Source organism: Cervus elaphus, chromosome 17, assembly GCF_910594005.1.
Source record: "Cervus elaphus chromosome 17, mCerEla1.1, whole genome shotgun sequence".
Taxonomy (NCBI): domain Eukaryota; kingdom Metazoa; phylum Chordata; class Mammalia; order Artiodactyla; family Cervidae; genus Cervus; species Cervus elaphus.
The window spans coordinates 40,425,483-40,448,334 of NC_057831.1; the positions used below are offsets into that span (position 1 = coordinate 40,425,483).

The window sequence follows — 22,852 nt, forward strand, 5'->3', positions numbered from 1 at the left end:
GACGTGACTTAGCAGCAGCAGCATATGGCTCAGCTGGGGGATTGGAAAAGAGCTATGTACCATTTGCTCTGTGTTTTGAACAGTGTTTAACCCTGCATTTCATGGTGATAGGAACTAGGTGCTTAAGAAAACAAAATGTGGATAAGCTGAAAGAGTTGGAAAGATGATTTTATAACAGGTGGGTTAAGAGAATGGAATCAATGAATGAAGGTCTGAAGTGAAAATAGAAGTGTAGAAACTATCAAGGAAGGCCCACCAAATGAGACACAGTGTGAAGGCTTCAGGAAATTCCAAGAAAGCCAGTGTAACTGGAGAAGAGTAGGCAAGGTGGCGGTAACAAAGAGAAGAGGTCAAAAAGGACAAAGTGATGAGGTGTGCATCAATTATTTGGGAGTCTTGTAGACCTTGTAATCCTTTGAGCTTTCCCCTCCTTTTAAGATGGGACATCAGTGAAGAATTTTGATTGGAGACATGGCAAACTATGATTATAAGAAGGCAAAGGAAACACAGAGAGACAGGAAGTTATGAGGATAATCCAGAGGACGGGGGAGCGGTAGCTTTGTCACGGAGCAGAGGTGTAGGTAGACCAGATTCTGAAGATACTTTGAACAGTTCAGGGAGTTTGCTGGTAAATTGCATGTTGGGTGTAGAAGAATGTTAGATGTTGATGAGGACTCCCAAGTTTTTGGTCTGAACTACTCTAAGGATGATATCCTCTTAACTGAACTGTGTAAGAATTCAGGAGATGGTTATTTCAGTTGGACTTGATTTCAATTTTGGAAATGTAACGGTGGTGCCAGTGTGGAGGATATATTGTTAAGGATTGTAAATTAAGACAAAGGTATGAGTTTGGAATCTCAGTCATGTATGGAATGGTGATGACTATTGTTATCCAGCAGGAACTATGACAATAGAAACGGGGAGAGAGGAGCTTGATTAAAGATGCTGCTGAAGTAGTTTTGTGAATGAGTTGGATGGAGTAGAAGGGGGAGGATCTAAAATGGGAAACTCCAGGATGATTACTACTAGTGTCACTTGCCAGGGATCCCCTGATAGCACAGTTGGTAAAGAATCTGCCTGCGGTACAGGAGACCCCAGTTCGATTCCTGGGTTGGGGAGATCCCCTGGAGAAGGGGAAGGCTACCCATTCCAGTATTCTGGCCTGGAGAATTCCATGGACTGTATAGTCCAAGGGGTCGCAAGGAGTTGGACACAACTGAGCAACTTTCACTTTCTCAGGCCTGGCTCTGGGAGGCCTATATCTTTCAAATTGTGCAAATACCAAGTAGCCTTTTCTGTTTGAAACTACTTATGTTCATCTGTATTCATATCCTCCCTACCAAGATTAGCTTCAGAACGGGACAGTCTTTTCCAGCTCTTCTCACTTTCTTATCATGTTCAGAAAATGAATAAACCAGACTTTCAGATTTAATGTATTCAGTCATTTTAATTCACATGGAAAATTCCAAATCATGCCTGATAATTTGCAGTAAATTTTTTGTATTTTCCCAAGTTTATTGACGTATATAATATTCATTTAGTGTGTAGAAGAAAATGATTGGATATATTACTAAATGATCACTACAGTGTGTTTTATTAATATCCACTGAAAGTGAAAGTAAAAAGTGTTAGTCTCTCTGTTGAGTCTGACTCTTTCACAACCCCATGAACTATAGCCCACCAGGCTCTTGTGTCCATGGCATTTCCCAGGCAAGAATCCTGGCGTGAGTTCCCAAGTCCTTCTCCGGGGTTATCTTCTCGACCGAGGGATCGAACCCATGTCTCCTGCATATCCTGCAATGGCGGGCAGATTCTTTAGTTAGAAGCCTTAAAACAGAAGTATCTTTGGTATTCTCTAAAATCTCATCCCACCATATTACCTCACATAATTCTGTTCCATTGATCTGTCTATTTTTCTGCTAATATCTTTCTATTTTTATTACTATAGCTTTGTAATATAGATTGAAGTCAGGAAGTATGATGCCTCTGGCTTTGTTCTTCTTTCTCAAGATTGCTTTGGCCATTCCGGTTCTTTTGTGGGACCAAATAAATTTTAGGGTTGGCTGTTTGTTCTTTTTCTGTGGAAAATAGAACATTGGAGTTTTGATAAGGATTACATTGAATCTGTAGATCATTTTGGACATTTTAGCAACATTAGTTCTTCCAGTCCCTGAGCATGTGGTATCTTTCCATTTGTTTGTGTCCAAAAATTTACAAAGCAAATTTTAGCCCCTTTGTCTTCCATCCCAGCCCCTCAATGACCACACTTGTTTTCCCTAAATACTTTTCACATTTTTGCATTTTGCTGTTGCCTTTCTCAGTAAAGCTGAGTAGTTCTAAACTCTCCCCATGATGTCAAGCCCCTTAACGTGCATCAAAGACCTTATGTTTGGACCTAACCCCAACTCTCCACTATATTGTTTAATGCTCTCCAAAAAGAATTGCCTAGTTCACTGGATACCCACCCTTTCTCCATAATACTTCCCAATGCGCCTCTTTGCCAATTGTCCCTGCCTGCTCCAAAATTCAATTTCCAGATTAATCTTCCTAAAAATCAACTCCAATCAAGCCATTTCCTTTTCTGAAGCACATTTTTACACTCTATTGCCCAGTGATGTAATTACAGACTCTTCCATTGGCAGTTCTATCCTGCTAACTCAGTAGTTCTGGCTCATTTTTCTCATATCACATAGTTCACAAAACAATGCGCTCTCATCAGTAATATCTCACATTGCCTACAATGGTCTTTCAAGGAACAGAGCAGATATACTTAGTCTCCTAGCAGAATAACTGTAACGTGTATGTAACCAATACCTCTATAGTAGTTACTGTATGTCAGGCACTTTTTTGACCTCTTTAAGAATATGATTTCATTGAATCCCTCTAACAGTCCTATAATATAGACACTATTATTGTTCCATTTTACAGATGAAGAAACTGAGGTACAGAAAACATAAGCAATTACCCCAAGGTCACGTGGTTAACAAATGGAAGAGCTAAAGAATTCAGCCTCAGTCAGTCTCAGCCTGTAGTCTATGCTGTTAATTCCTCTGGCATGTTCACCCTCTCCTTAAATTTCTGTCAACCACCCACACCAACACTGGAGGATGAGAAATATTGAGCTCAATTGGTTTCATCAAATTTCCAAAAATTCCTTTTTTATTTTGAAAGTGGCTGGAGTCAGCTAAGTCTCCAATAAATGTTACTTCTCTGATCTTTTAAATCACTCTTCTCAGATGGTACCACTCAGGCTTTACTTATCCTATACTCTCTTTGTTGTCATCAAACTGTGAGATTAAAAAAATCACATCTCTATAGTGAGATTGGAAAAAAAAAATTCACAACCAAGCTCACAATAGACACTGTAAATTCTGATTTCCCAATTTTGTTAATGGTTCCTCTAATCTAAGTTAAAAGTGACTCGTATCTCCTCTCTCTCTTTTGCCTAATCCACATCCACATACAGTTCACTTCTAAGTTTGGTTCTTCATGCGTCCCTGGTACCTCTCAATCTTTTGCACCTTTTCTGTCTAAAGGGTGGGAGATGCCTCATCCATTAACTAGGTCAGAGTAAATAAGCAATGTTTTTATTAACAGTTATTGTATTGTTTGACATTCTCGTTACTTTTCCCCCAACTATCATAAAAATCTTGTATCTGGTTATTTAGATTTGAGTCTTTGACCCCTGATATTCTGCTAAATTCTGCTGACAGTTTAATCTAAGGAAGAACATCTGCTCAGCTCGTATCCACCACTCTCGCCTTCCTACCACTGTCGGCTGAAAGAACTCACTCTTCAGTGGGTACGAAAATCTAATCGCACCACTGATTGCTCCTTCCAACCTCGTCTCTTATTACTCCACTGCGTGTTACACCTTCTAAGAAAACCAGACCGAAAGTTCTGCTTTGCACCTCCATACTCCTTGCTTGTGCCATTTATTTCACACAAAAATGCCAGTGACATAAGTCAGAAGCTAGGATGAGTTAAGAAAAAAATCTCTGAAGTTTTAGTTCACAGAAAGGATATATTGAGATGGATTTAATAGCCCCCAGTGTCATCCTTAGAAATCCCCTCATCTTGACTCAATAGTTATCTGGATTTCCTCTATATTTAATTTAACAGTCTATGTCATTGTTTAGCATTAATACTTGACATCTCTGAAGCTTGGTTTCTTTACAATAATAAATAATAATAACAATGATAATAATAATACCTACTTCACAAGATGGCTACATGGTTCAAAATATAAATTTTGATATTGTATTATTTCTAAAATTTAAATATTGCATACAGAAGTTACTAAAAACTTGTTTAGGTTCTTCTTCCTGTCATGGGTGAACATTGCCCACTTAACTTAAGGGAACTGAGATCCATAACTGAAGTTGGCTGCCAGAGTGAGGTGGGCACAAGCACAGACACCCCACAGAATAGTCTGTTCCTGGGGCAGTGACACATAAAACATTGATCTCAAGGTTCCGAGCCTAACTGTTACTCACTCTCATATAAAAGATAAGATGGTAAGTGTTAGCAAAATAAAACCTTTCTATGTTCTAGAATTCTGCCTGAGGCAATCAAAAAGGCTAAAATCTGAAGCCAGCATTTCTGCCATTTTTATTCACCTTGGGCTTTCCCAGTGGCATCCATCTGCCTGCACTGCAGGAGACGTGGCTCCATCCCTGGGCTGGGAAGATGCCCTGGAGGAGGAGATGGCAACCTGCTCCAGTATGCTTGCCTGGGAAATCCCGCGGACAGAGGAGCCTGGCAGGCTACAGTCTATGGGGTCACAAACAGTAGGGCTCGAGTGAACACACACACACATACACACACTCACTCACACCGTCTCTAAAGCAGTCTTTGTTTTGTTCTAGGAGAAGTGGAAAAAGAAAACAAATGATGGGAGAAAACATTGAATTGACAGAGGCACAACGATAAAATCACTGTTGGTTTTCAAGGAGTGCTCTAGATTTAAATTTGCTTGAACTCAGTTTTTCCCCTTCTCACTTCTTATTACTTTCTGAAATGTCTTTCTCTAGCATCTCTCTTACCTTCTCTTAGCTTAGTAGCCTCCTTTGAGCACTGTTTCTGGCATTAAGGCTTTTAAATATGTATTCTTAATTGGATGTAATTAAACAAAGGAAGGAAGTCAGTCTGAATCAATGACAAGCTGGAGAAACAAGCAATTTTTAAGGAAATGAAGTTTTATTACTCTTAGGGATATACTGAAGCTATTGAAAACAGTTCACTTAGGACATTAATGGCTACATTAACACCTACATAAGCGTGTCTTACAAAGTCACTGTTTGGAATAAAACATGTATGTACGTTTCTTTTTTCTAAGGACTTTTACGCTTTAAACAGACTAACGTTTGTTTCTACAGATTGCTTAGTGAACCTTTTTTATTTTTTAATTTGAACATTGAAGATATTGAGATATAAATGCAAATCTCAGTTGTTTAAAACTTGGTGCTCATGAGGTCAAAACCGCACACTAAATCTCTGTATCAGCCAGTTCTCTCTATTGTGTGGTCACAACTGTCTGAGCAACCAGCTCTGGTCATAAGAAGCTCTGGGGGAGAGGCTGTCGATGAATTTGTCCAGTATGTCTCTGCATAATTGGAAAATGGCTCTGTTTCATCAGCCACACACCCGTGGTCAGTAGCTTCGCCTTTCTTCATGAGCGTCGGTTATTTTGAATTTTAAAGATAATTTTAGTACCTTCATTGTTACTTTAATACTTTATTTGCTGTTTCAGCTTTCTGCTATGTGATAACGTTATTTAAATTTTCCTCTTTTCGATGACATTTCTTGCATTGTGTATTTATATCCTACTTGTTAAGGCTAATAATACTATATGAGCTTATAGAATTGCGTCTGAACTCTGAAGGAAAAATAATGATCCATTTCATGAGATGAGTAATTTTTACAAACTCTCCTTTCAGCTCAAAGAGTGCTTTTTGTTCCCTTGATTAAAATGTATTTCTAGATTAAATTAAAATGCAAATATAGATGGTCTGTGTTTATGGTTATAATAGAATTATTTAAAGAAGGTTTTAAATCAATGTGCTGTTAATATTTCATGCAAGAACTGTGGGTTTTATTGTTGGGCCAGTACTGCCATGTTCCATTTTCAAGATTACTTAAAGTGCTATGAAAACTTAATCATACTGCCCTGGTTTTATCAGTTTTGCCCAGTCTTCTCTAGGATGTTAAATGGAACTGTTTTCCTATATACTTCTTAAGTTATATCAGTGGTGTTGGAGAAATAACAAGTACTATTTCTTTAGAATCCCTTGAAATTGAGTTATGAACAATTTACTGTTTGTTTTAAAGAAATAGTTTTTTACACAGAAGTGAATCAACTCTTAAATTTAAGAGAACCATATTTAATAATTTATTAGGAATTAAAGATCTGAAAAGTTACTTCAAGAGACCATTTTGTCCAAATTTTTAATTTCTATTAGAAATATAAAATATTTGCATTAGAAATTGCATCTAATGTTATTAATTTAATTACAATGATTAAGTGTTTCTTTAGCTTTCTTTTTTGGAAAGTGACTTATCACTTCTCAATAATTATTAAGATAACTCTTAAATCATATTTATAACTTAATCTTTTATCCCTTTTTTTATTTTTAGCGACCTCAGTGAAAACCAGATTCAGGCAATTCCAAGGAAAGCTTTTCGTGGGGCAGTTGATATTAAAAATCTGTAAGTATTTTTTCTAATTATACTGTTTTTTTTTTTTAATCCATTTTCCAGGTTTAATTCGTATTAAATAAAGTGTCAGGAAAGAAATGGTGAAAGCTTATGCATTTTATGCTTCCTTAGCAGAACTTGTAACAATAAGTTTTAAATCATTGTTACATGTTATCTGAAGGAAGTCTCCTTTAGAAGATGTCTTGAAACTGAAGTTATCAAATAACAACTGAAGTTATCACAAGGTTCCTCATACCTTGTGGTTGGTTAATCTTGTGAAGTCTAAAGAAATGATTTGATTAAAAGGCATTTACAATGTATTCTTCCCTCTTACTATGAGCTTATTTCAATAGTACCTTTTTCACTTGTTATTGGTGTTTATTGGAAATGCAGACTATTTTTTTTCTGGAAAGTGTAGATAATATTTTCTTGTTAGAGACACCTGTGGCCTAGAGCTACAGCTTTTTAAAATAGCTTTTAGATCACCATTTTTATTAAATTCCGAAGTGTGAGAATGAGAAAAGTGTCTTTCAATTTGTGTGAATACTTTTCTTAGATTTTTCCTTCTTTTATCTTTATGAAAGAAGATATGTATAGCCTTCTTTATAAAGCAAAGTAAAAGAAACCTATGTATTTGTCCTTGGTAAATCTTTAATCTAGTGTCTTGTGTATATGTGTTGTTTTGTAAGTGCACATAGCTCTTTGCATATCAGATTTAAGATTACAGCGGCAATCCTAACATTATCGATATGTATCTTAATAAATTTTAAAGTATCATATTAACCTTTTAAAATGACGGATTTTGACAGACTGTGAAACTAGGTCATAAAGTGTTTTCTTTAGCTTCTACATTAGTTTGAAATGTAAAGGGAAAAGCCCCTGTGTGCTGACATTAACTATCAGGAATTCAGTATTTCTTACCTTTGTAATAAATGGGGCAGAAACTCTTTCAAGAATTAACTTACTTTCAGAATTCTCCATGGTGGAATCCAACATTTCTCAAGTAGTGAATGTGAGACAGATGTTTTCCTTCGTCAAAGAAGACGACTGTTTATAAAGCTATAAGCTATGGCCTCTACATCTTCTCTTCAATGTAAATGTTTTTTGTTTTAAATTTGTACTTTCTAAGTGTACAGGTAGAGATAGAAAAATATAGACTTCTAAGTATAAATATATAGTGCCATCAAAATCCTGGCCTTAGACTTTTATTAGCATTTACATGTTAAAGATTTTATTTGCTTAGATTTAATCTCTAATGAATACTGAGGAAAATCTTCAAATAGATTCAGAGATATGGGGTGTTCAAAACTGCCTCTATGTATTATCTCTTGTCAGAACAACACAGATTCCTATGTAGCACCTACTCAAGTTGTCTATATGTCTCTGTGAAAGAACAGTAATGGCCAAAGTTGACCACCCTTTGGGACTGCCTCTTGCAGTCTTTTAGCAGTATTCTCTCTAAAGCCTGAAAACAGGTGGCTTTTAATCTTAGTAACAATATTTAGGGAATCCAAGTCTGCAAGTGATCCTTCTCCCAGGTTTAAGGATGCATTTGGGAGTGAGATACCAGTCATGGTGGGATTCTTCCTTAATTCCTCTTTGTTTCTTCTTTAAAAGTGCAATTCTAAAAGTTTAGAGATAAAAAGAAAAGTGAGATACTGACCAATGTACTTCGAGGAATGCATCATTGATTTGGTGGAATTTGGGAAATATCCCCCCCCCCATATCATTTCCCTTTTTTCAGTTTAAACGCAATTATTATAAATACCGTGAGATGAGCCTAGGACTGGAGTCTCAGAATATTTTGCTGTTTTGTTTTTGTTTTTTTAAACATGACAATTCATTAAACTTCACTGAGCTTTAATTTTTACTTTTATGAAATCAATATAATAATTGCTTGCACTTGTGATTATTAGAGAAAAAAGGTACTAAGGAGAGAGAAGATTAGAGTATGGACTAATCTGCAATATTAGTGAGGGATCAGACAGACCATGGACCAATTAGACATTGAGCTGTAAAGTAGAAAAAAAATACATAGATGTATAAATATCTCAGAGGGTACTAAATATGTGCCAGACCCTGATTTATAAACAAATTATGAAGTGCCACAGGCACTGAGGAAAGAAAGAGATAAAGGTGTTGCTTGAGGTTATCAGGGAATACTTTAGAAAAGAATTACTGAAAAGAAAATATACAGAAATCTTCAAGGAGGTTGGTTCATACTGTATGTTGGTCAGTAAAAGCAGATTGAGAAAGTAAGAATTTATTAAGACCTATTCAAGGCCTGATTTCTGGGTTTTGAAGGGATTGGAGGATAAAATTAAAGTGCAGTGAAATGTGTGTGTGTGTGTGATATAAGGAATATATCTGTATCTTTAAGGTGAACCAGTACTGATTCGGAATAGCAGCAGTAGCAGAAAGCATAGCAGTCCGAACATGGAGAAAGCTGAGTAGAATAGCATCCAAATGGCTTTATTTTTGAAGGTTTCTTTTCTTATGGAGGAAAGGAGGCTTAAGAAACTATGTGGATGCTGAATGATGATGGTCAAAAGAACAATTTATTCCTGCTACTCTCACTGGCATCCACGTAACCATGTGAAAGACCATGGAAATAACCTTGAAACACCTTAATGCATTTATAGGTTTATTTAAGTAAAAAGGCTCATGCTTACAATTTTCTAAAATTTTATAGTTAATTAAACAATAGATCAAACTACACTATTCAAAGAAATCCAGTTTCATGGGACTCTGAAGTTTAGTTTTATCATTAAAAGTTAAGAAAGGTATTTGGTAAAATATATTAGCACTGAGAGTAAATTTTAATTCATATTGTTATTAAAATGGTAAACGTAGGTCATCAAGTAATGACTCAGTAAAAGTCCATAAGTATTGACATTATTATTATTATGAATGTTCAATGTGGGAAGTGAAAGTTGCTCAGTCGTGTCCAACTCTTTATGACCCCATGGACTATACAGTCCATGGAATTCTCCAGTCCAGAATTCTGGAGTGGGTAGCCTTTGAACTTCTCCAGGGGATCTCCCAACCCAGGGATCTAACCCAGGTCTCCAGCATTGCAGGCAGATTCTTTATCAGCTGAGCCACCAGAGAAGCCCAAGAATACTGGAATGGGAAGCCTATCGCTTCTCCAGCAGATCTTCCTGACCCAGGAAACAAAATGCAGTCTCCCACATTGCAGGCAGATTCTTTACCAGCTGAGCCACAAGGGAAGCCCATTCAGCGTGGGAAGGAGAAGCATAATGCTCTGTCCTGTGTATCATGCCAGTGTGTTCATTTACAGTTTGGACAAGGCTTCATGGTCCCATGATGGCTAGTATTTCAAGTCTTCCAGAGATATAAGAGAAAAAAGAAGGCTTTACAGAAGAAATATGTGCTTCAGTTGCATCAGGATAAATATTTTGAGTAGTGTTAGTTGCTCAATCATGTCCGACTCTTTGCGACCCCACAGACTGTAGCCCACCAGTCTCCTGTGTCCATGGGGTTCTCCAGGCAAGAATAGTGGAGTGGATTGCCATTCCCTTCTCCAGAGGATCTTCCCAGCCCAGGGATCGAACCCTGGTCTCCTGCATGGCAGGCAAACTCTTTACCATTTGAGCTACAGAGAAGACCTTGATATTTTGTATAGCACTGTCTAAAATACTGGTCTAATGCACTGTACTGGGTTTATTGGATTTACCACATATTCAGGCTTTATTCTGAGTAAATTCCAGGTATCAGAGAAGATTTGCACTGGAAGTACTTGCTTTAAGCTTGTGGATTGGCTAAATAGGCTCAAGGCAACATCCTGACAATATGAAATTGATGCTGTAGAAATTTTGCAAATTAACAGATCTTATTCCTTTTCCTTCAGGCAAGCCACAGTAAAACTATTCTAGACAGATGGACATTTATCTTGCTGTTAAATATCTCCAGGGAGGACATCCCATAACTTTTTTGCTTACCTCTATTAATTTCCAAACTGGATTAAAACCCTTTATATTTTATGTTGTTATACAGTTTTCTCCAGCTGCTACTTAAACCAGTTTCTTTTTCCTGGCATTTGAGACAGTGAGATCTGAGAATAACAAGATCATATCAAAATATCAACTATCTAATAGTGTTTATAGTAGTCACTGGAAGCCATTTTATATAGGATTTACATCTGTGTTTTTGAACTCTCCAATCAAGTGTGAATGCAAGTACTGATACTGTATCATTACCAAATGATGCCTTACCAAAGTGATAATCACTGTTTATATTATTTTTCTTGATAAATTTGTATATATATTTAATATATGTAACACTGACTAAAAAGGCTTGGCTATCTCCTGATCAGTTTCTGAATGAAGACATGTTACATTGTGGCACTGTTTTGTTTACAAGTATGTATGAGGCTTTTCCATTCAATTGAATGATTTAGGAGAATATTCAAATTAAATTTTGCTTTATTGCTAAGACTTGCAAGCTTATTCTCTAAGTATGCATTTTATGAGTTCAAAAATTTTCCAAGAGTCTCTTGTTTTTATGTGAAATAATTCCTACTCATGTTATCCCAGGATTTAAACAAAAAATACCAATTTATGAACTTAAAATTCAAATTGTTGACAATAGTTATTGAGATTGCAAAAGTGAAAGTGTTAGCCACTCAGTCGTGTCTGACTCTTTGTGACCCGATGGACTGTAGCCCACGAGGCTCCTCTGTCCTTGGAATTCTCTAGGCAAGAATACTGGAATGGGTAGTCATTCCCTTCTCCAGGGGATGTTCCCAACCCAGGGATCAAACCTGGGTCTCTTGCGTTGCAGGACCTGAATACTTAAAATAATTAAATTCCAACAAGCATTATTTTAGATACACTCTTTAAAGTACATCATATCTATTTTTTATTCTTCTTTCATGTTGCAGTATATCTTCAAAATATACCCTGTATTCCAAACTTTGCTATTTGTAAATGAATACATTCATTTTCTATCTGCTTGCATGATACAAATTCTAGTAAAGTTTCATCTGTTATCAACTGTACTCCCTTTTTCTAATAAAACTACCCAAAGGTTAAAATAGGTGAGGGGAAAATATTTATATTTTTTACTATATATTAATTTAAAGACAAGCATTTAAGTTAAAAGATGATTTAACTTGGTTCTCTTTGAGTAAGTCATGGTGTCATTTGGGAAACAAGAATGCATGACTATGGCTTTTTAAGAAACAAAACTATTTAGGATGCACTGATTATTAGTGATAAGATCTGGCAAATAGGAAAAAGAAGGTTAATCTATATGTTGTTATACGCTATTATATTATTTAGGAATTTTTTTCTGAAACTCTATTGTCTTCCATTTATTTTATTGATGGATGATCATTTAAAACCCATAGGAGGAAAATTCACAGTTGTACAGTACAATCACAGGAAGACATATATTTTGGTTTTTTTTCCACACTTCCCAATTTTTAAATATCAATCTACTCTTCTTTCCTCTATCATCTTCATTTTGTTGTTGTTGTTTAGTCAGTAAGTCATGTCCGACTCTTTTGCAACTCCATGGACAGTAGCCTTCCAGGCTCCACTATCCTTGGGATTTCCTAGGCAAGAATACTGGCGTGGGTTGCCATTTCCTTCTCCAAGGGATCGTCCCCATCCAGGGATCTAGCTTGCATCTCCTCCATTGGCAGGCTGATTCTTTAACACTAGCCACCAGGGGAGCCTCAGACTTCATGATAATAAAGGAACGAGGGTTGTCCACGTCACAGAGAATCAATATGTAACAATCAGAAAGTGAAAGTGTTAGTCGCTTAGTCGTGCCCAACTCTTTGTGGCCCCCATTGACTGGAGCCCACCAGGCTCCTCTGTCCATGGGATTTCCCAGGCAAAAATACTGGAGTGGGTTGCCATTCCCTTCTATTCCTTCCTGACCCAGGAATAGAACCTAGGTCTCCTGCACTGCAGGTGTTTACTGTCTGAGCCACAGGGAAGCCCTAACAATCAAAGAGTGTGTTATATATTTTACCATTCAAATACAAGACTTACCTTATCTTTGACCTGTAAGTTAAATCATATTTACAGAATGTTGACCATAATCAGCTACTTTTTATGTTTAGTTCACTATGTTTCTCGTCATACTTAATTACAGATTTATTACATAATTATTATAAAAAGAAGATCCATTTGTATAAAATTAAAATGGTGATTTTTGTTGCTCTCTGCTCCTTCCTAGAGTGTTTTCAGTGAGCCTGAGGCTGGAGAGACTTTGAAGGGGAGATTGGTTTCTCACTCAAGGGGCCTGCTATCCTTACTGTTAGAATAAACATCACACGTGGTTCTTAGTGGGGCATAGAACCTTCCAAATACATCTGTGGAGATGATTCTTCTTTTATATAGATAGCAAATGAAGTTGATTTTTATGATATGAGGACTAGAGCCTCTCTTAACATCGAGAAGTCTTCCCTTTGTAGCTCAGCTGGTAAAGAATTCTCCTGCACTATGGGAGACCTGGGTTGCATCCCTGGGTTGGGAAGATCCTCTGGAGAAGAAAAGGCTACCCACTCCAGTATTCTGGCCTGGAGAATTCCATGGACTATGTAGTCCATGAGATTGAAAAGAACTGGACACAGCTGAGTGACTTTCACTAACATCTAGATTGTTTCTTATGGTCACAAGGAGTAACCCATAACTCGAAATTAGTGAGTGAAGTCACTCAGTCGTGTCTGACTCTTTGTGACCCCATGGACTGTAGCCTACCAGGCTTCTCCGTCCATGGCGTTTTCCAGGCAAGAATACTGGAGTGGGTTGCTATTTCCTTTTCCAGGGGATCTTCCCCACCCAGGGATCAAACCCAGGTCTCCTGCATTGAAGGCAGACGCTTTACCCTCTGAGCCACCGGGTTCTAAAAGGTAGTGTATCAGGCACTCAGCAGACGCCATAGTCAGTACCATGGGAACTGTCCGTGGTCCTGTAAATCGCCTGCTTTGTACTCACTCTAAAAAAGTACACTGAAGTGTGATAATCCCCAGTAACTATGGGCAAGTTTGTAACCAGTAACCTCTCCAATTTCACATTGTGCTCAGTCTCCAGGGGCCTTAGCACTCTTTTTATTGATAACATTTCCTCATGTAAAGATGAATCTATATAGCATAACTTCATAATCATTTTCCAAAGCAAAACAAAAAAACACAAGAAATTTTGACTGAAGAGTCGGGAATCTGATTCACATATGTATAAAATAGTCATTGTCATGACCTTTCAGTGGTTGCATGTTGTTCTTGAGATGGAACAGATCTTTATGTTTTTTGTTTCCCCAACCCTGGACAGCCAGCCATCCTTTTCTCCCTCTGAACAATTACAATAACCTGCTAATTGAGTTTTGACTCCAGTTTATATTCTCATTAGGGAATTTCAATGTTCTAGCCAAATTTTGTTTACATAAAGCATTGTTTTTCATCCCATCACTTCCTGGTTGAAAGTCATTCCACTTATTAAAACAAAAACAAAACGCTTTGCTATAGGCATCATAGTAAAGCCTTGGGAATTTAGTGGAGTATTGTTTACAATAGTTCTACAAGGTCAATAGGAATATAGGTTACTCTCTGAGAGATCAGTGAGTTTTACCCGATGGCGTTGCATCTAGTCTCTTTAGATATTCCTACTGGTCCCAAAATTCGGAAACCTGTGCAGGCTCACAGCACCCTCTCCCACTGAATCTGTGCACAAGTTCTTTGCTCAAATCAGAACGATCTCTGTCTTGCAGACATTACTCTGAACATTATAGAGCCTCAGCTCACAACTGTTCTTTGAACCACTCTCCTCCATAGGGAATACCCACTTTTATTTCTGTCTTACTGGATTCTACCCATTTTTTAGAGATTAAGGGATTTTTTTCTTCTCCCTCACACTATTATTTTCGCCTAAGGCAATCTCTTCCTTCTCTGAAATTCTGTAATATTCTTCTACTGCGGACTTTTTCCTTGAAAATTTGCCTTTAGAAATTCAGCCTAAACCTCTATTTGCAGAATGAATAGCTCCTGAATCTCTCTTCCTAGCCACCTGTGTCTAATGAGGGCTTCAACAATACATAGATTTAAAGTTGAATCAAGGTTTCACTAAATATTTACTACTTGTTTTACATAACTTATTTAACTTCTGTGGGCCTTCTTTTCTTATCTGTAAAATCAAAATAATGATAATACCTACCTTTTCAAGTAATTGTGAGGAATAATACGATGGGTGTGTTTAAAGACCCTGCTATTTACTGTGCATTCAATAAATGCAAGCAATTATTATTGTCAGTTTCAATTTCTACCTCCCTTATTAGTTTGTTTAGACTTACCAAAACTGGAAGGTCAGTTTAGTTGTCTTTCCTCCAGTGTCTATTATCATCTCTCTTAGAGCTACCTTGAACTTCCTCCTAATAAATTAACAAATGGATATAACTTTATCCTATGGCTTATTCCAATAAAAGCTGAGCTTCTTTCTACCTGTGAGAAAAACAAAGTGTTACTTGAAACATTGCAAAAGGGTTAAATTCTCAAATAATGTAAGTAATTTAAGATTTTTCAGAAAGTCCTTTCCTTGATTATTTTCTTCACTAATGCCCAGGCTAACACAGTTGTGCTTTCATGCCGAGGTAAATGATATACTTGCAGAAACTTCTCTCTAGGATGGATTAATTTAAGTTTTTCTCATGCCCTTTGTATATTATGACTTAAATCTTGGACTACTTGTTGGACAATCATTATTGGCATAGGATTTGTATATTTAGACACTCATATTTACCTCAACTTTAAACACACAAGGGAAGAAATAGAACAGATTCTGCCCATATCCTTACCAGCATTTTTTCTTTTTCTCCATTTATGTTTTATCAGGTTAGTGAAATGTTGTTATTCTCTCATACTGATTCTAATCACTTTGATGTGTTTTAAGTCAACTAAATTCTTGGAGTTTGTCATCTTGCAGTAGTGAGTTGAATATGAATGAAACTTTCTCATGCCTGAAAAACCCTGGCAAAATTGTAACCTAGTCATAACAATTTTGTTGACACTCTGTACAGACTCTGCCTGGCTTAGAAATTATTAAAGATTTTTTATGTTCACTATTGTTTCAGTGGTAAGTATATTTTATGGTGTTCTAATTCTTACAAAAAGAAAATCAATTTGTGATAAGATCTTATTACTTGGACACTGCACTGAAATATGAATTTTCTATGGATAAGGACAAAACCAACTAAAGTTAATGCAGGAAGATGTGTTTTGTATATGTAATTCAAACAGTATGGTATATAGTTTATTAACAATGGAAACAGAAAATTGTGGAGGAAAAAATAACAATGCACTGTCTCCAGTTATGTTTTAAAATGCCAAGTAAGCAAATGTTCAAATTTTTTGTCATTTAATATACCTCTTTGTTAAAATTTATATCTAGCAACATTATATATTATCTTTCATACCAAAAATTAATCCAAATCTGAAACTAGGCTAAATTATTTTTAGTCTTAAAGAAAAGCAGATCAACTTTAGAAATTTTATGTGAGAGAAGCACAGAGTGATCACTCTCGATAAATGTGTGCTGCGTTGTCGAAGGCAGTGCTAGAAAAAATTAAATAAGCAGTCTAGAGTTATTCTAGAGCATCAGAAGACAAATAGTTACCATTAAAAATAAAATCATAGAGTGTTAATGCTGAGAGAAATCTGAAAACTCCAGGAGATGGTGAGGGACAAGGAAGAGTGGCATGCTGCAGTCCACGAGGTTGCGAAGAGTCGGACCTGACTTTGTGATGGAAAAGCAGTGTGTTTTTAACAACATCATTTTCATGAAGTTAAAGATAAAGCCTCTGCTTCAAACCACACACGTACAAACGAGGACAGTGGTGGATCAGAGGGAGAGGGGATTTGGAATTTGAACAGAGAGAGGAGGGTTGGAGGAAGAAAATAAGGAGAAGACTCAGCAGCCTGGATGAGAATGTGCAGGTTAGAAGTCTATAGGAAACCACCAGTGGTCCTATCCATACCATTCTTTCTCCCAGGAAAATGAGAAAAGTGCTAGTTCGCTTTTCCCTGGAAAGTAGCCCATGTTCGAAAAGGACCCTCGAGCTGTTAGAGACACCCAGTACTCTTATCATCCATAGATCAACAAATTTACTGTATGTCTGGATAAATAGCTGTAACATTACTTCTTGGAAAAGTGAAAAAGTTTTCCTCTTACTAATTACTTAATTCTGAACAATTCCATGGCACAGTGTGTAATCACATCTAAACGTGTCACTAAACTCGTGGCTGACCACGTCCTTTCCTGTTTATAGAAAGCAGAAGTGCCCAGGGTTTAAAGGTGGTGAAGGAAGTGAGCAGCGTGAGAAAAACAAGGTGCAGAAAAATAGTCCAGAAACTCTGAAATAAATTACACTTTTGTGCAGCTTTGACACTGTTTATCTTGAACCATATGCAGATAAACAGAGGTTTGTGCAGAGAGATTTTCTCATGAGCAGTCATGTGGGTACAGCACTTTCCATAAATGTAACTTTGAATATTAAAAAATCTATCCATTGATGAAAAAATTGTCTGCTTTGATTTTCATTATCCTTTCAAATGAGTAACGTTTTCATAAAATACTTTCCTTCCCAGAAGATATTTGACCTGAGACATGACAGCATTCAGGAAACTTTTCGGGAAGAATTTGGTCCTATGAGAACCGAATATCCTTAATGTTTTAGTGTCAATAAGGGCTTAGACTTCTGTTAAGAATCAGAAGCGGCATATAATCATGAGCAATGTTAAAGAGGGATGAAATTAGCAAAGTTTCCACCAGCGTCTCAACTTCTGCTGGTATATAGAAAGTAATCTGCCTTTCAGTATGTGTAGGACAAGATTTGCTTGAGTGCTTTCTGGCAAGCTAGGGCTTCCCCTTTGTGTATAGTATGCATGATTTAAAAGAAGCTGTGTCAGCACTGATTTATACATTGACAGCTAAGGATAATAAGGTATGGGCAAACATACAGCTCACCCTTTTACAGATTAACCTGGAGACTGCATTAGGCAAATTTGATAGCATTAAAAGATTTTGCCAATTTGTCTGGAAACAATTTCTCTTTTGTAGTGTGTCAAGGGTAACACTTCATGCCATTGTGCTAATTTAAATGGCTTTGATAAATTGTTCAGGAGGTTAGAGAATAGTAGTGTAGATATATATTTAGCACTTTAAAATTAAAAAAAAAAGGCTATTAACTTAATTGTTAAATGAATTTAATCTGTAAAACTCAAAAGTGCTCCAGAATGTAAGTGTTTTCTTGGAAGCGCAGCAACCATATTACATCATGAGTCTTTAAAAGTCTTCTTAGAAAATAAAATTATACGTCTGCATACTTCCTAATAAGCAGAGATGCCTTCGGCTGTTACAGTTCCGTGAGTGGTAGCTGTTATTTGGGGAAAGCCTTAGTTTATACAGGCAATAAAATTGTATCTTCTCCGGGGCTCACCTGTTTTATATTGCACGTCTTAGATCGCACAATTTGCATGGCATCAAGGTGGCCTCCTGTATGCTTATGTCCCCCAGAGACCTTCTTAAAAATGAGATGTATATTTCATGAGACATTCTCTATGTACATAATTTCTAAAGTAGGGAATTTGAAGAGGCCCCTCTGAAAGTCACTGAATTAAATCATTGCACCTTTATTCAATTGCCTTGTGAGAAAAACAGCTATTTCAAACAGTTCCCTTAAGAACATACCTCAAATGTGAATTAGGCCTTTTTGGTGAATCTTGCACTTGAAATAATACAAAGATCCTAATCTTTGTATTAGGGTCATAGGCTTACCCTATTTAAGTACCTCCCTTCCCAATGCATGCAAGGCTGACAACTCACCTATATCATCAACCATTTGGTTTCTATCTCAAGTGAAGCATTAAAATACTTTCTCTGTAAGAACAATAATATCACTAAGCATCAGGCTACTAGATTTTAGATAAAAGCTGGTTATTTGTTTAAGAAAAAAGGAGAAGGCAGTGGGATTTAGTACTTAGTTGTCTGTTTCAACCAAGTAGATTCCTTAGTATGAACAAGGAAATTTTAATTCCCCAAACAAGCGGTAGGAAAAAGCAAACTTAAGTTTGAAACAGGCTTTATTTTCAATCTTTAAACATTAATAAGTGAGTAATAACTGCTGGAGAAGATTTACTTATTTGAGTTTTGTGTTATTTAGAATGAATTAATGCAGCTTTAAATGTTTGACTGTAGATATATGTAGAATTTTAACAATCTTGCTGCAGTATGTGTTTCTTCGTGTTTGGGGCTAAAATCAGCATCTTTGAGAAAATAAATTTTGTTCTTTTTTTTAGTTTTCTTAATACTTTAAAAAGTTAGTTTCTGGAGAGTGGTATAATTTGAGAATCTCTTTAACTGAAAAGTCTGTAATATTTACAGTGCCGCAGATTCACCATTAATGATAGTGCAAATTATGGAAACAGTGAAGGTTAATATGAAACAACTGGTCGCTTTGTAAAGTATATGCCTAGTGGGAAATAGCAAGGAGATAGATGGGGTGTCGTTTCTCTTTCTTGGTTTGAAGTTCTTGAAGGAAAGCTGCTTTTAAAAGAAGAAAACCTAAAAGTAGTCTTGCTCTTTCTTGCCAAGGATAGTGAAATTAACATGCAGCTGGGCTTCTCTGATAAATGGATTCTGTTAGGTCACTGAGGGGTGCATGTGACATTAAGTGATTTACAGTCCTTTACCTTAATGAAATTGTTTCAGCAAGATGACGCTGAAAGCTCTTAATGGATAGCTTTTCTTGATGTAATGAAATTGCATTCCTATGGCATTTAATATAAGGTGCAGTTATTATTTACTGGCGCTTTCCGAGGGCTGCTATTTGCACAGACAGTTCAGAACAAAAAGAGATTTCAGTGGCTGCACCGAGGCCAGAATGGCTTGTGACATTCTTCTGCAGACGAGTGGATTTGTGAGAGCATTTTGGTTGTTGCGGCTAGGGCTTGAGAGACCCTTCAGGAGACTTCCTTTCACCTAACCCTGCTAGTGTCCAGTTTTTTACATATTCTTCTAATCTGTTTAACAGGCAACTGGATTACAACCAGATCAGCTGTATTGAAGATGGGGCATTCAGGGCTCTCCGGGACCTGGAAGTGCTGTAAGTACTGCTTATTTCTCCCACTCTTTTAACCAGAGCTTTGTGTTTAGGGAGTGCTAACGTGGATGCTTATCTGTTAGCTTGAAATCTTGTGTCAGAATGGTTTCTGAAAGAGAAAGAGAGCCCTTAAATAACTCAGAGCAAATGCAGAGAAGAGTGGAAATGCATGGATGCAAAACCCTGTATATCATATCTGTATGCTTAGGTAGAATTGTCTAATTTTGGAAAGACACTCAAATGTTCACACGTATTATCTTTTAAGTATTTTTCCTTGTGGTAAAACAGTATCATACACGGGATTTGTAAGAATTCCCAGAATTGCTATATATATAGATAGCATCGGTTGTACAGGAAAAATTACAAAAAAAAAAAAAAAAAAAACCTTAAGAGCTGATATGTTGGTATATTTTAGTTGCTGTGCGATGGAAAGACATTTCTCATTTTAAAATATCATATTAACTAGATAGCTTACCATCTTTGTAAGGTTATTTTAAAATGTACTTTCTAAATTTAATAAGCCGCCTATTAGGTCCATTTTAAAGTCTACTGACTTCATAAAGTACCACACACAGATTTGGATTATAATTGGCATTTTCTGTCCTTTCTTGCTGGATAGACTTTGCTGAAAAATTGACTAGAGGCAACTGAGTAATCTCTACAGATATTTGACACTGTAAAAATAATTTTAATGACATTGTTAATTATAATGAAAAATAATTTTAACGAAAACTAGATCCTAAAGCTGCTTAAGCCGCCTATACACTTCTGAAAAATTTCCCCCAAGATTCACCTTTCTAACTTTTTAAGTATACTTACTAGTTTCTTCCTCCAATAAAATATAGTTCTAAGATATAATTCTCCCCGACTTAATTTATCCAGCAATCTGAATCTAAATTAAATGTGAAGAGGTTTTGAATTTTTAGTTCCTGTGTTAAAAGTTATCAGAAATTATGAAATTCTTCCAAAAAAAAGATCCCATTGCTTTATAAATTGAGTTTGAAGAACGGAGTGTAATTCTGAATAAAGTTGATTGTTTCAACTAGGATGGCTTATTTTAGCAATTTTTCTATATGGTTTTGGTGTTAATTGTGAATAAATGAAACTAATTTCTAGCTGCGTCACATACAGTTATTGTTTTTAAAGAATTATGTAAGAATGAGTTGATTGAAATAAAATGTTCTGAGGATATATACTATTCTCTAACCACATGAGAGATCACCTTTGTTGATAGGAATCTATCTTATTCTAAAGGAAAAATAAATGTAAAGTGCTTATTATACAAACTGTAGTTATAAGTTCACTTTTAAAATTGTATTTCCAAAAAAATTAAAAAAATAAAAATAAAATTGTGTTCCAGAGCCTTTTTTAATATAGGAAGTTCACTAATGCTATTTTAAAGTCAAAATAACTGGGGTACAGCCAATATTTCTTGATAGTGCTCTGACATCAGAACTATAGTCAATGTCACTAAACTCACATGTGAAGAGACTGCCACATGTACTATTTAGTTGAATAGCACAGATCAAATCAAAGAATTTGTTACTAATGGTACCAAACATTTTATGAAAAATCTACTGAATGTTTTGAATGAATTGAATACCATAAAATATTTCATTATTAAGCAAAAGAACTTAAATACTTATTAGATATAGAATAACTAATATATATGTAATATATTGAGGGTATGTTGAGTGCTCTACATATATTTGAGAGAGAGAGGGAGAGGAAGTAGCTGCTATGTGCCAAATACTGTGCTCAGCACTGGAAATACTTTACCCACAAATACAGTAACTCTTCATTTACTTTTTTGGTTCTAAACTAATATCACTGTTTTTAGGAGCAGTACATTCAAGAAAACACAGTCACCTCATATATTTTGTTGGATTTACACAATATCTAAAAGATGACTTTTGTAAGACACACTATCATGAAGCATACCAAAGAATGATAAATATCTCATGGTTCATGGAGTCAAAATAAAAATTCAAAATGTTGGGAACTCTTTTGAGTACTTTAATATGTAGATCTCAAAAAGCTAGCTAATGGTCAGAGTTTGTTTGCTAAAGAAAATAATTAAAATCAGCACGAAACAAGGAAATATGTATTTTTATCAAAAAATTTTAGTGTTTTGTGTTAAAATACTATAAAGTCAAGCAGACATTTTTTTAACATATATTAATTTTTTAAATGCTTGTGATTGACCCAACCTTTAAAGAAATAAATTAATGAAGAATTAAGGCTAAATTGGATAGAGCACTGGAAAGACTAAATATGTTAAACTCTAATCTCCTAATCTCTTGACATGTAAATCAAAAGTTCACCCATTATAAACAGTTGGTCTGGCGCTTTTTAAATGTAGAGTTACTGTTTTAAATACAGAGTTCAGAAAGTAGATTACCCATTTTGATTGATTCTATCATCCATGACTCTTTGGGAGATATTTTTTTATCATGTGGAAATAATGAAAGAGCATTAATTTGCACATCACCTTAAATTTCAGATTTCTAATGTTTTAGATCTTTAAAAATGTTAATTTTGTGATTCATTTGTGAATGTATGAATATACTAAGGCCAAACAGGAGAAGATGGGTGTAAACATACTGGGCCACTGATGAAAATTTATTTCATTAAAATATATATTAAGGGAGAGAGTAAATAAAGTTCAAGAAGGAAAAACCAAGGTAGATGAAAGCAGGGAGATAGTTTATCACTTGTATGTTTTTAATGAACTGACTTTTTATGGAAATTCTCATTGATAGGATTTAGAGTTTATTTTCCTAATAAGATACTGTCTCAAAAGTAACACTGGAAACTAATTGTAGATCAGTATTTTCTTTTCCTTGGACACTAGATTCAGAAATGACATATATCCCTTGACTTGCCAGTTTTGTATGCTTTATTTATTTTTCTTTTCTATAGAATAGACGTAATTTAATTGAAACATAGTGGTTCATATACATCCAATATCAGACTCTGCCCAATCCTATGCTTAGCACTTGGGAATAAGAAGGAATAAATCAAGATCGACGTC

General features: G+C 35.8%; 1 protein-coding gene across 2 annotated transcripts in view; it reads left to right on the plus strand.

Moving 5' to 3' along the window:
• Positions 1-22,852, plus strand: part of SLIT2 (slit guidance ligand 2) — a 386,076-nt gene that overhangs the window by 225,664 nt on the left and 137,560 nt on the right. For both annotated transcript variants that reach the window (XM_043871492.1, XM_043871493.1), the window contains exons 5-6: positions 6,637-6,708; positions 19,750-19,821. In XM_043871492.1, the coding sequence (XP_043727427.1) occupies positions 6,637-6,708; positions 19,750-19,821 (144 nt within the window). The remainder of the gene's footprint in view (positions 1-6,636; positions 6,709-19,749; positions 19,822-22,852) is intronic.